Source organism: Microtus ochrogaster, linkage group LG5 (assembly GCF_000317375.1).
Source record: "Microtus ochrogaster isolate Prairie Vole_2 linkage group LG5, MicOch1.0, whole genome shotgun sequence".
Lineage (NCBI taxonomy): Eukaryota > Metazoa > Chordata > Mammalia > Rodentia > Cricetidae > Microtus > Microtus ochrogaster.
Genome location: NC_022031.1, coordinates 13964375 through 13979117, shown reverse-complemented (window position 1 = coordinate 13979117; position 14743 = coordinate 13964375). Strand labels below are relative to the sequence as shown.

Here is a 14743-nt window from a genome sequence, read left to right as displayed (position 1 = left end):
AAACATAAATCAGGAAACATATGATTTCTCCTCAGTGAGGGATTCTTATCAACAGTTTGGAGTTTTACATGTGACTAACAGGTGACTTTGGTTTCATTTTAGTATGCGATCCAACCAAAAGGATTATACACTTGTTATCCTGGTGTTCAGTGCAGAAATAAAATCCCTAAGGTGAAGATTGTGAAGAAGGGCCATTGAATTAAAGACGGCTTTCAGATTTGTCACCAGTAAGTCTAGTTTTACATGAATTAAGTTTGGTTGATTAAGTGAAACTTTCCTCGTTTTAAATATTTTTTTAAATAACTGCTTTATTGCCGAGTGATCGTGTCCTAGGGCAAAGGTTATGTGTTTTGGCTGGCAGCCAGCTAGCCATACAGCTGAGCATTAAGTCCGTAAGTAGAAGGCACATTTTGTAGGTGGTGGTGTTTTTACTCGGGTGGCATTGGGACAGTGGTCAACTGTGGAGGGAAAGATGGGCTATCAGTAAGCTAGTTATAAAACTACAATTATCCAGCGAGTTGTGGGATGTCTTTATGATGGCCGCGTTGTTTATGAGCTTGCCGTGTAGACTTGCTTCCTGTGGGGATCTTGTTCTGTCTGACTGAATCAATATTGTGGACATTGCTATGTTAATAAGTCTATTAAGAAATGTTCTGATAATAATACAGTTTTTGTTTCATAGAAATGACTCTGCCCTGTAAAATGTTAACGAAAGCCGGTTGGGGTTTACCTAATCATGTCAGGCAAGGCGAGTTCTCTTTAGCGATGGGCTGATCGAAAATACACAGACAGCTTAGGTGTCGTTGTCTATAACCACGTAAGCTCCTTACATTAAACATCCTATGTGACATTTCAGCTCAGCTATGACATTTTGGTCAGCCTTTAATATTCTGAAATCATCTGATTATAGTTTTGCTGGGAGAGTCTGGAAAATGAAATTAAGATTTTTGTTCTTGTTTCATAAGTAGAGTACAATTCTAGGAGAGAGTCCAGTTCCCTCTAGGATTGTCCTGTAGACTTTTAAATTTAATACAGATACATGGGAAATACTATGAAACAGTAGACACTAGTTTGGGTGTGTGTGTTTTGTAATTCTTTTCTTTCCGGGCTTTTAGAGTACTAAATGTTTTTATAGAGAGTTCAGGTACACATAGGACGCCGCAGACTCATTGGATTACAATTCGCTTAATCATACTTTCAGAGACTGAAGTCCAAGATGAAGGCGCCGGTAGGGGCAGTTTCTGGAAGTGCCTGTCTCCTCGCTCTGACCTCTATCCTCACAGGACCTTTCCTCCCCAGTCCCTCTCCATTTCTCTCCACCCACTTTGTGAGGCGCTGAGGATCAAACCCTGGGCCTCCGCCAGGCCAGTTTTCTCTGCACTGAGCCGCAAGGCCAGCCCTCCTGAGACTAGCCCTCCTAACCAGCCTCCAAAGTGGATGCGTTGTTTTCTCCTTCAAGTTCCCCTCTTCTAACAGGCCATACTTGGGAACTGGGGATTCGATATGTAAATTTGGAGGGGAAAAGTTTAATCTGTAGCGTATGGTAAAGAATGGTGAAGAAAAAACAGTCTTCTGAAATGGCATTCGTTCCTCAGATAAAATTACAGTTGACATTTAAAATTTTTTATCATATTTCCTCTGTGTTTCGAAGCTCTGAGATCACATCATGGAAAATAACCTTTTCAGTTCTTGTTAAAGAAACTTAAGTCAGAGTTGGGAAACACAGATGCTTACACAGACAATCAGGCACACAGCAAATAATAACCATCATTTCTTGAGTCCTGTGTGCCAAGGGCTTACCTAGGGAGTTCTATGGGCTGTATGGGTTATCTTTTCTAACCTGCCGGACAACTCAATAAGACAAAGTTTAAGTTTCTCCATTTGTGACTTATGAAATGTTTTATGCAGCTTAAAATCAATATCAGGTCAAACATTTACTGACAGTAAATAATAGGGAAAATTTATTTTACTATAATTTTTAGTAGACATATAATTTTACCCTTTATTAAAGATGAAAAAATTTGTAGTAGTGATGAGATGGGTGTGCTGGTCTCTTTTTACATATGGAGTTCAAGCTTGGCTGACTATCCGGCACTGCAGTATAAAGAGCATCTTCAAGTTTGGGGGGTTGATAGATATTTTATAATGATCAGTGCTGAGAACCCCACATTGCAACATAGTACAAAATGGCAGAAATATGTTCAGTCACATTTTAGTTCTTCTGCCCTGGTCCCAAGCTAAAGCTGCATAGCTATTTGTTGTTGCTGTTTTCAGTGAAACTCTAACACTAATTTTTAAAATCAAACACTAGAAAACAACAAAATCCAAAGAGACACGAATTTGATAGTTACATGATAGGGAGTGAAGGTAGAAAAATGTTCAAAAATCTTTGTTTTCTATAATTAAACCATTGCTACTATAAGAGCAGCAAACCCCATATATATTATTAAAATGTTGCAGTTCATAGAAAACAGTATTCTCAAATCTGAGTGGACAGAAACCTGGATTTGTTTTTTTCTTGGTGAACTACTGGCAATTAGGAAAAACAAAGCAAAAATGTTTGAGTCAGATAAGTCTTGCTATCAGACTGCATTCAGAACAGTTATACAGTAGGGATCATAATACTAACTATGTTGGTTGAGTTATCTCTCTAACCCTGCTAATGTAGTCTTGATGATCGTGTCCACAATGGCTATGGATGTTGACCATTTTAAATATGTTTATTAACTACTTTTATTCATTCTTTTGAATATCATTAAATTTATTTGCCCATTAGTTAGATAATTTGTTGTTTTAATGTTTAATTTTTCTAGTTTTTTTATTATGGAGTCTAGGTACTAACCCCTAATACAAAGATTTTTCCTGTTCCTCCGGGTGTGTCTTCACTCCGGGGTGCTTCCTGCTCTGTGAAGATGCGCTTCAGTCTGAATCTGTCCTATTCTTGCCAATTCTTGCTCTTATTTCCCGAGGCTTTGGAGTCCTTTTCGGAAAGTCCTTGCCTGTGCCTGTGCTTTGATTTTTCTTCCTACATTCTATTAATTTCAAATCTTACTGCTGTGGCCTTGTGGGCTTATTTCTGGGTCCTCTAGTCTGAACTATTCGTATACAGGTGTGTTTTATGCAAGGAGTGTGCTGTCTTTGCTACCATGCTCTGTAGTGTGATTTGGAATTGGGTGACATTTAGGTAGTTTGCATTTTTTTTTGCCAATATAAATGGTCTTATAATAAATATTTTTGTGAGAAGACCTAGTTTTAAATGATAAGTACTTCAGCTTCAGATGACATGACAACTAGTAACTATACTTCTGAGACTTGACTTTCCAACTATAAAATGTCTATTTCATGCAAATATCCTCTACTTAGAAACATAAGATCAAAATATCATGGGCCAGGCTTTATCATTAAGACTTAGAAACATGTTTTTGTTTTGTTTTAGACAGCGTCATCTGTAATGAAGATCACGATAGAAGAGAAGATACCACGAAGCCTTCTTGTCACACTGGATATGAATTAGAATTTTTGAAAAGAAAGTTAAAATTATTTACTTTCATTTTAGTGTTCCAATTTCATAATACTTATTTGGTTTTGGTATTAGGGACTGAATATGGGACTTCACAAGTGTTAGATAAACACTATGTCCCTGAACTCTATCTCCATATTCTTTTCTCTAAGTAGACTCAGAGAGTAGAAATTAATTCAGTGCTAAGCTGCAGGATAAACTAATATTCATTCTTGTATTTCCCCCTATTTTTGTATATGAAAAAGAGTAGCTAACCAAGAGCCTTAGTCATTCATAATGAAATATACCAAATGCAACTTTGCCGTGTCAGTTTTTGGCATCATAATCTATGTAGCTGATTTGGTTGCAGACATCCTCCTGTCTGTTAGGTATTTCCATGATGGACACTATGTTTTTGGTGTTTTAACATTAAGCTTTGTGCTTTGTGGAACAGTCATAGTCCAGTGTTTTAGCTATTCGTGGTTGAAGGATGACTTAAAGAAAACAAGACAAGAAAATGAGCATTCTTTTCTTCTACTCCATTGCTTGCAAGGAGGAGTTTTTACAAGGTGAGTGTGTCTGTTTAATTCCCAGCACTGTTATTTTATCCAAGCAGAAGGTCCATTTTTGAAATTTGCATAGTCAAATGTGCAAGGTTCTCTATTTGCAAGTAGGTATATATTACTTGCTTTCAACCATCAGTTTTTACAAACATCTTAGTTGACCTCTTAGACCTTTTCTGGATTCATTAGCAGAGCCTCCTCTTTCTGCTGCTGACCACCCCCTCCCCCCCATTTACCAGTGGTGTGAATGAGATGCTCAAAAGTGACTGTGGTAGGATGAAGCATCCTTTAGGTATATGCCTAAGAGTGGTGTAGATGGATCTTTAGATTGATCTATGACCAACTTTCTGAGGAACTGACACACTGTTTTCCATTGTGGTTGTACAAGTTAGCTCTCCCACCAGCAATGGATGAAAGTTTCCCTTTCTCCACACCCTTGCCAACATGTGCTTATAGTGGTATATTATTTGTATTTTAATAAATAAAACTTGCCTGAAATCAGTGTAAAGCAGCCAAACTTGTCAACCATACAAGGCCTGGCAATGGTTTCACACACCTTCAATTCCAGAAGCCACACTAGTTAGCCATAGAGGCCAGGCAGTGGTGGTGCATGCCTTTAATCCCAGAACTGGAGAGGAATATAAAATGGGAGGAGACAGGTATTATACTCAGTCTCAAGATTCATGGAGGCAGGATTGCCCACTTTCGGTCTGAGGTAGGTAAGAGCTAGTGGCTGGCTGCTTTGCTTTTCTGGCCTTCAGATTGAACCTCGATATCTGTCTCTGGGTTTTTATTATTTGTGCTATCATTTGTTTTTATTGATATTGGCCATTCTTACTGGTAAAAAATGAAATCTCAAAATACTTTTAATTTGCATTCACTTGATAGCTAAAGAACACTGAACATGTCTTTAAGTGTTTCTTAGCCATTCATGTTTTGTCTTTTGAGACTCTCTGTTTAGTTCTGTACTTCATTTTTAAATTGCTTTCTTCATGGTTTGTTTTTTAGTTCTTTATATACTTTGGATATTAACCCTATATCAGATGTATAATTTGTAAAGTCCCTTTCTCTTTCTGTAGCATCTCCTTTACTCAAACGATGTGTTTAATATTTGCCATACAGAGATTTTTTAGCTTCATGAGGTCCCATTTATTAGTTGTTAATCTTTATGCCTGTGCTAACAGTATCCTGTTCAGAAAGACCTTCCCTGTGCAAATGAGTTCAAGCCTATTTCCCAATTTCTTTTCTATCAGATTCAGTGTATCTGGTCTTATGTTTAGGTCTTAGATCCATTTGCAGTTAAGTTTTGTGCAGGGTGATGAATAGGGATTTATTTGTATTCTTCTCCATGCAGCTGCCTTCAGTTTGACCAGCAGCATTTGTTGAAGATGCCATTTTTCCTTCAGAGTGCCTTTTTGGTTTCTTTGTCAAAAATTAGATATCTGTAGGTACATGAACTTATATTTGGGTCTTCAGTTTGAGTCCATCAATCAGCATGTCTGGTTTTATCCCAATACCATGCTGTTTTATTACTTATAACTCTGTAGTGCAATTTAAAATCTGGCATTGTCATACCTCCAGACATTATTTTATTATTTAAGGTTGTCTTAGTTATCTTTTTTGTGTGTTTCCATATAAAGATGAAAATTGTTTACTTTCTGGGGAGAATTGTAGTGTAATTTTGATGGAAATTGTGTTGATTCTGTAGAATGATTTTGGTAGAATGGTCATTTTCACAATATTAATCTTACCAATTTATGAACATGGGAGGTCTTTCTATATTGTTATACATTCAATTTCTTTCTTCAATGTCTTAAATTTTTTATTATACAAGTCTTTCACTTGTTTCATTAACGTTATCCCAAGATGTATATATTTTTGAGGCTATGAACTATGCTGCTTCTCTGCTTTCTTTCTCAGTTTGTCATTTGTATAAAGGAAGGTTATCGAGTTTTCTATGTTAACTCTATAGCCTACTACTTTGCTGAAAGTTTATCAGTTGTAGAAATTTCCTGGTGGAGCTTTTAAGATTTTGAAATATATAAAATCATATAATCTGATCAAGATACTTTGACTTCTTCCTTTCCAATTTGTATCCCTTTGATCTCCCCCACTTGTCTTATTGCTCTAGCTAAGACTTCAGTTACTATATTGCATAGGTAAGGAGAGAGTGGACACCTTGTCTTGTCCCTGCTTTTAGTGGAAAAGTTCTGTGTTTCTCTCTGTTTAGATTGATGCTGCCTGCGGGCTTGCTGTAAATTGTCTTTATTATGCTCCTTGTATATCCTTGGCATCTCTAGTTTCTTCAGGACTTTTATCATGGAGGGATGTTGGATTTTTGTCAAGGCCTTTTCTGCATCTAACGAGAATGATATATTTTTACCTTTCAGTCTGTTTATGTAGTGGATTGTGCTTATTGATTTAGGTATGCTAAACTATCCCTGCATCCCTGGGATGAAACCCATGGTGTATAATCTTTTTGATGTGTTCTTGGATTTAGTTTGGAAACTTTTAAAATTGAGAATCTTTGCTTCTATAGCCCAAGGGATATTGGTCTATAATTGTTTTGGTTAGGACTTTGAGTGATTTTGGTATTAGGGTAATAGTGGCTTAATAGAATTATGAAGTAGCTCTTCAGCTTCTTTATTTGTAGGATAAATCAAAGAATATTTGAGTTAATTATTCTTTGAAGGGCTGATAGAATTCTGCATTGAATCAGTCTGACCTTGGACCTTTTGGGGTTTTGAGAATTTTAATTACTGCTTCTGTTTCACTAGAGGTTATGTGTCTGTTTAAATTGCTTATTTGATCTTGATTTAACCTTGTTGGGATATATATATATATATATATATATATATATATATAAAGAAATTCACCAATTTCTTTTTGGTTTTACAGTTTGTAAAGTGGAGTAGAGATTTTAAAAGTATGTTCATAATGCATCTCTGAATTTCTTCCTTGTCTGTTGTAATGTACTAATTTTTACCTCTAATTTTATTAACTTGGGTCTTCTCTTTTATCTTTTAGTTAATTTGGTTAAGGTTTTGTCAATCTTATTGATTTTATTAAAGAGTCAACTCTTCATTTTATTGATTCTTTTTATTGTTTGTTTGTTTATTTATTTATTTATTTATTTTTGAAGTTGATTTCTTCCCTGAGTTTGAATATTTCTTGCCATCTACATTTTTGGGTGTTATTTATTCTTGTTGTCTAGATATTCCAGGTGTGTTACTAAGCTACTAATATGATATCTCACTAATTTTTAAAATAGTCTTCTTTTTTAATTGATTTTATTGAGCTATACATTTTCCCTGCTCCCCTCCCTGCCTCTCTCCTCCTTTTCAACTCTCTCCCGTGGTCCCCATGGTCCCAATTTACTCAGGAGACCTTGTCTTTTACTACTTTTTATGTTGATTAGATTCATGTATGTCTCTCTTAGAGTCCTCATTGTTATCTAGGTTCTCTGGGGTTATAATTTGTAGGTTAGTTTTCTTTATGTTTAAAAACCACTGATGAGTAAGTACATATGATAATTGTCTTTGTTGGTCTGGGTTACCTCACTCAATATGATGTTCCAAGCTCCATTCATTTGCCTGCAAATTTTAAGATGGCATTATTTTTCTCTGCTGTGTAGTACTCCATTGTGTAAACGTACCACATTTTTCTTATTCATTCTTCGGTCAAGGGGCATTTAGGTTGTTTCCCTCACTAATTTTTTTCAACTATGAACTTGCTTATTAAAACGGCCTTCACTGTGTCCCATATGCTTGGTTATTTCATATTTTCAATGTAATTCAATTTTAAAATTTTATTTCCATCCTCATTTTTGTCTTGATTTTTTCAATAATTTTCCAGTTTTAATCCACAGTGCTCAGATAGGATGCAGGATGTTATTTCAAGTTTCTTTTATCTGCTGAGACTTGCTTTGTCTTCAATTATGTGGTCAGTTTTGAAGAAAGTTCCATGAGGTACTGAAAAGAAGTTATATTCTTTTGTATTTGGGTGAAATGTCCTGTAATATCTGTCAGGTTTATTTGATTTATGAAGTCATCTTATCTCTGGCATTTTTCTGTTTAGTTTTTGTCTTGTTGACCTCTCAGTTGGCAAGAGTGGGGTATGAAAGTCTCTCACTGCCGGGCGCTGGTGGCGCACGCCTTTATTCCCAGCACTTGGGAGGCAGAGGCAGGAGGATCTCTGTGAGTTGGAGGCCAACCTGATCTACAAGAGCTAGTGCCAGGACAGGCTCCAAAGCCACAGAAAAACTCTGACCGGGGAGGGAGGGAGAAGAAGTCTGTCACTATCAGCATACAAGGGTCCATATGTAATTTAAGCTGTAGTAGTGTTTCTTCTATGCACTTGGGTGCTCCATGTTTGGTGTACACATATTTATAATCACATTATCCTGTTGGTAGATTTTTTTTCCATTAATGAGTATATAGTTTTCTTCTCTATCTTTTGTGATTAGTTTTCATTTGAAGTCTATGTTTTCTGTTAAAAACACATCAGTGGCTATACCTGCTTGCTTTTTGGGCCCATTTACTTGGAATATATTTGTCCATCCTTAAACCTCAAGGTGATGTCTATTCTTGATGTTAAGATGTGTTTCTTGGATTAAGCAGAAAGATAAATCCTGTTTTCTAATCCAATTTGTTAATCTGTGTTTTTTGTTTGGGGAATTGATACCATTAATATTTATATTTATCAATGAATAGTGTTTATTGATTTCTGATTTTTTTGTTATGGTACTGTTTTCTCCTGTTTTTAATTCTGTCCTGACATTTATCAGTTCTGTCGTCTTCTTGGTTGTTTTTATCCTCTCCAACTGAAGTTCCTTTTAGTGCTGTCTGTAGAGCTGGACTGGTAGGTAGACATTGCTTACATTTGTTTTATCATGGAATGTTTTTCATTCTTTGTCAAATGTGATAGTTTTGCTGGCTATAGTAGTCTCAGCTGGCATCCAAAGTCTCTTAGAATTTGAAGAACATTTTTACAGTCCCCTCTGGCTTTTAGAGTTTCCATTGAGAAGCCGGGTGTTATTCTAATAGGCCTTCCTTTATATGTTACTTGTTCTTTTTCTCTTGCAGTATTAGCTTCTATTTAACAGTGAGAACTCCATTTTGTTCTAGTTTGTTCTACTCTGAACTATTACTCACAATTTCCTGAGGCTGGGCTCTAACCCCCAACCACATTGTACAGGTGTCTAATGAGGTCAAATCACAAATATTTAATCCTCTTCCGAGTGGTTTGCCAAGAGTAGTGTGGGCTGCCTGGCAGACTGGAAGTGTACCACTGTGGAAAATCCCCAGCACTCATCCCATATTACATTAGGATTGGATGGTACTCAGGAACTGTCTCTTTGTGGGTGTTTTCCCCTTAAACCGGCTGCTGCCCTCGTCTCAGGGACAGGACTCCTACCGCCTCTCTATAAGTTTTTCTAAATAAATTTTTGGCTTGCTCTAACCTGATCTTTTGTGGTGGATTATTTCCAGATTCGTGGAGCCCAACAATAGCTTTTCGTTGTTGTTCATCCATTTAGTGATTTGATTATTGCATACCATGGGGACTTTCTTTTCTGTTCCTGTTTATTTGGTGTTTTATATACTTCTTGGACCTTAATAGGTGCCTCCTTTTTTAGGTTGGGGAAATTTTCTTTTATGATTCTGTTAAAAATATTTTATTTTGACATGGATTTCTTCTCTTTACTCCATCCCTATAGATTTGGTCTTTTCATAGTGTCCCAGATTTCCTGGATGTTTTGAACCTGAATTTTTCTGAGATTTACCATTGTTCTGACTGAGTTCTCAATATCCTCTAACTTGTTTTCAACACCCAAGATTTTCTCATCAACGACTTGTACTTTGTTGGTGTCTTAGCCAGTGTTTCATTGTTATGAAGAGACACCGTAACCATCATAACTCTTATAAAGGGACACATTTAATTGGGACTTGCTTACAGTTTCAGAGGTTTTATCTATTATCTATTCATGGTGGGGAACTTGGCAGCACTTGGCAGATATGGTAACTGAGAGTTCTACATTTAGATCTAAAGGTAGCAGGAAGAGAGAGAGCACCGGGGCTGGCTTGGACTTTTGAAACCCCAACACCCACCCCCAGTGGCACACTTTCTCCAATGAGGCCACATCTCCTAATCCCCCTCAAGTAAAGCCACTGCTGCCAGCCAAACATTCAAATATATGAGCCTCTGGGGGCCATTCTTATTTAAACCATTACTGTTGGTAAGTTTACCTGTGGGGTTTTTGTTTGCAATCCTAAAATATTTACTTGTTTTTTTCAGTTTGGTTTTCTTTTAGTGATTTTATTTTTTTTTGTTTAATTCTACTTTCATGTTTTGAATTGATTTCATTCTTTCATTCAACTGTCTGTGTTTTCACAGACTTCATTAAGGGATTTATTCATATTCTCACTAAGATCCTTGAACATATTCATAATTGCAATTTTGTGTTGTATTTCAGCTAGATTGCTGCTTTCAAGGCTTGTTGTAATAAGGTTACTGTTCTGGTGTAGGCATCTTGTCTTGGCTATTCATGCCTGTGCTTTTGCATTCAGGTCTAGGATCTTGGGTTATGATGTTTGATGTGTTTCTTCATGTTGCTATCTGGTCTTGCTATTGTTGTTTGGGTGTTCTGATCTTAAGTTGTTGTTCTCTGGATCCTAGGCAAATGTGGTAGCTTTCTGGGCCTTGGGAGAGAGTGCTTCAGCGAGTTGATGAATGACAGAGGAAATGAGATGGGAGGGGCAGTAGGTGAGAGCTTGGGGTAGGGACTGGGTCAACACCAAGAGAGTTCCCAGGAAATGGAGGTATGGGGAGGAGGGGCTCTGGCAGGCAGACTGCAGTAGGGCAAAAGTTAAGTCTGGAGCAACAGAGATGAATGGGTAGGGTCAGCCTGGGTCAGTCCCGAGAGGTGGAGTCCCCAGGGGATGGAGATGAGGTGGGAGGAGGGCTCCTACAAAGGGCTGCCACAGGACCGACCGAGTATGCGTCTAGAGATATTGTAACCATGTTGTCATTCTTTAATCCAAACAGACATAACCATTTTTTATAACTAAGAAGTCAGATGAGCAAAGGTACAAAGGTTCTGTATTTGAAAATGGCACAAAGGTTACTTGCTCTTTGCTATTGCTGTTTGGGTGAATCATTGCTGTATTGCCAGAAACTTCCAGATTCATTAATATGGTATTTTCATTTAATAGGTATTTTACTGTGTTTGAGAGAGAATAAATGTGCAATGAGGAACTTTTTGGCTTTAGGGAAGCTAAAAAGACAGTATTCCAGTCTGTTCTGAGGTACACATTCTTATCAGATGCAAGAGAAAGGAGTAGAGGTTAGTGCTGGTATGCGAATAGATCTACAGTAGGTAAGATGTGATGGTGGCATATAGAACCAATAAGAGTTATATAGTTATGCTAGGTCAAAAGATGTAAGGATCGCACTTTGGGAGGCTTATTTTTATGTTAATATTTTTCATTTGCGTGCAATATACTGTGTTTCATTAAGTAATTTTCATACATGTTTATCATTATACTTTGCTCACACTCATTTGCCCTTTTTTACCCCTCTTATCCCTCTTCCTTATCTTCTCCTATCAAAGTAGTCTTATTTCTGTTTTCATGACTTTTCTGTGTTTCGACTTTCCATGCGTGGGAGAACACTTGTGATATTTGTCTCTTCCCCACCTTTTTACATCCTTTGTCTTTCGACCCTTGTCATCTTTGACCCTCTTCTCCCCTTGACTAGTACCCCTTCTTTCTTCATGTCATACTATCTTGGGCTCGTTATATTAGACAAAATAGGACACTTTTATTTCTTGAGTTTGGTTTCTTTTGCTTACATTATGGTCTCCAATTCCATCTATTTTCTTGCAAGTGGTACAGTTTCATTCTTTATACTGAGTAAAATGACAAAGGTCATGAAAGGCATCTATGTTTATGTCTCTTTACATACCTAAGAAACTTGAGACGGTCCACATGAAACAAATAACAGTGTCTGGTGGTTGTGGAGGAGGGTGAGGGCCAAGCAGTAGGATCAGGAGTGGGGTGGAGATTAGTCACAATGCAGCTTTAAAAAATGATGTCAATGTTTGTCTGTGTAAACAGCTAAATGAAGCAGAGAAAGAAAAACCACTGAATTATGGTGGCTGTTTGTGAAAAACAAGTAACAAAAGTTCCTTCATTTGTTAATCTCTATTTTTGTAATCCCTTAGTCTAGGAAGTGGAAGACTCCTGAGACAAGTAGGGAGAAGTGGGTAAAAGTAGAGCAGTTTGTTAAATCCACAGGCTTGTCTGGGCTAAGTATTGAAAATGTGGCATTTCCTGAATTGGAGGGCCATTTCCTTAAAGAATAAGAATAAATGGTGTTTGTGTTAGTAGATGGATGATAAGGAATATTTCCATGAATTATTTATTAGGTATATGTGCCTCTTGCTTCTAAGTATGATTTGTCTTATTTAACATGACATACAGATATAGAAGTGTTATTCTATCGTGCCAACTCTTTATTTATTTATTTATTTATTTATTTATTTATTTATTTATTTTTTGAGACAGGGTTTCTCTGTGGAACACGCCCTGTTTGTCCTAGAACTTGCTCTGTAGGCCATGCTGGCATTGAACTCACAGAGATCCACCTTCCTCTGCTTCCCAAGTGCTGGGATTAACGGTGTGAGCCACCACCACCTGTGTTATGATATCATGATGAGTTGATTCTTATGTCATTATAACATTCCCTCCTTATCCTTACTAATCCTCACCTAGTCTTGTTTTGTCTGGGATATCAGTATAGGCAGATCAACTTTTTTTGTGTTATTTCCTTTGAAACTATTTGTGTTTTATGTGCAAGTATTTTGCTAGTCCCATGACTTTGCATCTTTTAAAAAAGATTTATTTATTTTTATTTATGTGTATGCATGTTTTGCCTACATTATGTCTACGTTCTGCATGCATGCTGTTCCTGCAGAGGCCAGACCAAGGTGTTGGATCCCCTGGAACTGTAGTTATTGTTGTTGTGAGTTGTCACGGAGGTACAGAGAATTGAATTTGGTCCTCTGAATGAGCTGCCAGTGCTTTTAACCTTTGAGCTATTTTTCCTTCCCTGCTTTTTTTTTTTTTTTAAAAAATCAAATCTGACAGCCTCTTTAAGATGAAGTGTTTAACCTTTATTTCTGTTTATTGTAATTATTAATATGGTGTTCCTCTTTCTTACCTTATTTCTGATGAGAAATCAACTAATGTTTTTGTTGTTTGTGTAGAAGATAAGATGTCTTTTTTCTATATATTGAACTCTGAGCAATTAAGAATGATGCGGCCCTGAGTGTGTGTCTTTGTTTATATTATTTCTGTCTGGGTTCATTAAACTTCATGATCTGTAAACTGCTGTTTTGATGATGAGGAAATGTATTTTTACCAATATTTTGTCAAATTGATTTTCCTGTTTTCGTCTCCTTTTTTTCTGGAATTTGAATTCTACACGGTGTTTTGAAGTTCATCTCATAGGTCCTCACCTCCCTGCCCTTTTTTTCCTACTTGATTTCATTTGGTTTCTCTTGAGTCATTACCTTTGTCTGATGAAGTTCCTGTAACATTTAAAACAGTCTGTGTAACAGACTAGGTGACTTGTAAGTAAAAATAATTCACAACTTACAGTTCTAGAGGCTGTGAATTCTAAGACTAAGGTCCTGGCAGGTTACAATCTAGTGAAATTGTCTTGTTTTAATGCTATGAAGAGACACCATGACCACAGCAACTTTTATAAAAGAAAGCATTTATCTGGGGCTGGCTTACAGTTTAGAGATTTGGTCTTTTATCACCTTGGCAGGAAACATGGCAGCACACAGGTAGACATGGTGTTAGATAAGAAGCTGAGAGTTCTACATCTGGACCCACAGGCAGCAGGAGGAGGACCACTGGGCCAGGCTTGGGTTTTTAAACTTCAAAGCCCACCCCCAGTGACACTCCTCCAACAAGGTCACACCTAATCCTTTTAAATAGTGCCACTCCCTAAACACTTAAAAGATATGAAGCTATAGGGACAATTGTCATTCAAACTACTACAGAGGTCCTGTTTTCTCATTCTTAGGAGCTGCCCTCTAGTTGTCTAGCTAGCTGGTAAGAAGTTAAGACACTATTTGGGGTCTTATTAATAGGGTATCAATCCCATCATTTAGTTATTTCTGAAACACTCTCCCCCATACATTACATGGAAATTAGTTTTAAATATATATGAATTTTTGGAATCACAAATATTCAAGTTATAGCACCCATCTTTAGTTCAATGATCTACTTGGTTTTGGCTAAATTTGCTGTTAATTCTATCCAGTTAATTTTGATTTTGTGTATTTTACTTGTAGAAGAGTTCAACTAAACACTCTATTCAAGGTCCATGTCTTTGCTTTACATTTCCAGCCTTTCACCCGTCTTATCTTCACAGACCTGACACAGTTCTCCTCTGTGGTGTTTGATCAGGGTCATGAGTAGCTGCATTTCTTTTAGCCGATACTTCCTTTAGCTGCTCTCCCTCTTTGTTTTCAGTTACATTTCCTCGTTGGCTGTATGTCAAGTAATTCTTTTCATAGTGTGAATATTACAAGGTGACTAATACGTTGCAAAGACATTGGTTTCTTTCAAAGCAACAGCTAAATTACAGGCAGATTCCCTAGATATTTTAC

The 14743-nt window shown here is 37.0% G+C and overlaps 1 protein-coding gene across 1 annotated transcript in view; it reads left to right on the top strand.

Annotated features, from left to right (window-relative positions):
• The first annotated feature begins 360 nt into the window (after nt 1-360).
• Nucleotides 361-14743, top strand: part of Xkr9 (XK related 9) — a 25767-nt gene continuing 11384 nt past the window's right edge. The window contains exons 1-2 of the mRNA XM_005361877.2: nt 361-392; nt 3437-4068. Of these exons, the coding sequence (XP_005361934.1) occupies nt 3797-4068 (272 nt within the window). The 5' untranslated portion in view covers nt 361-392; nt 3437-3796. The remainder of the gene's footprint in view (nt 393-3436; nt 4069-14743) is intronic.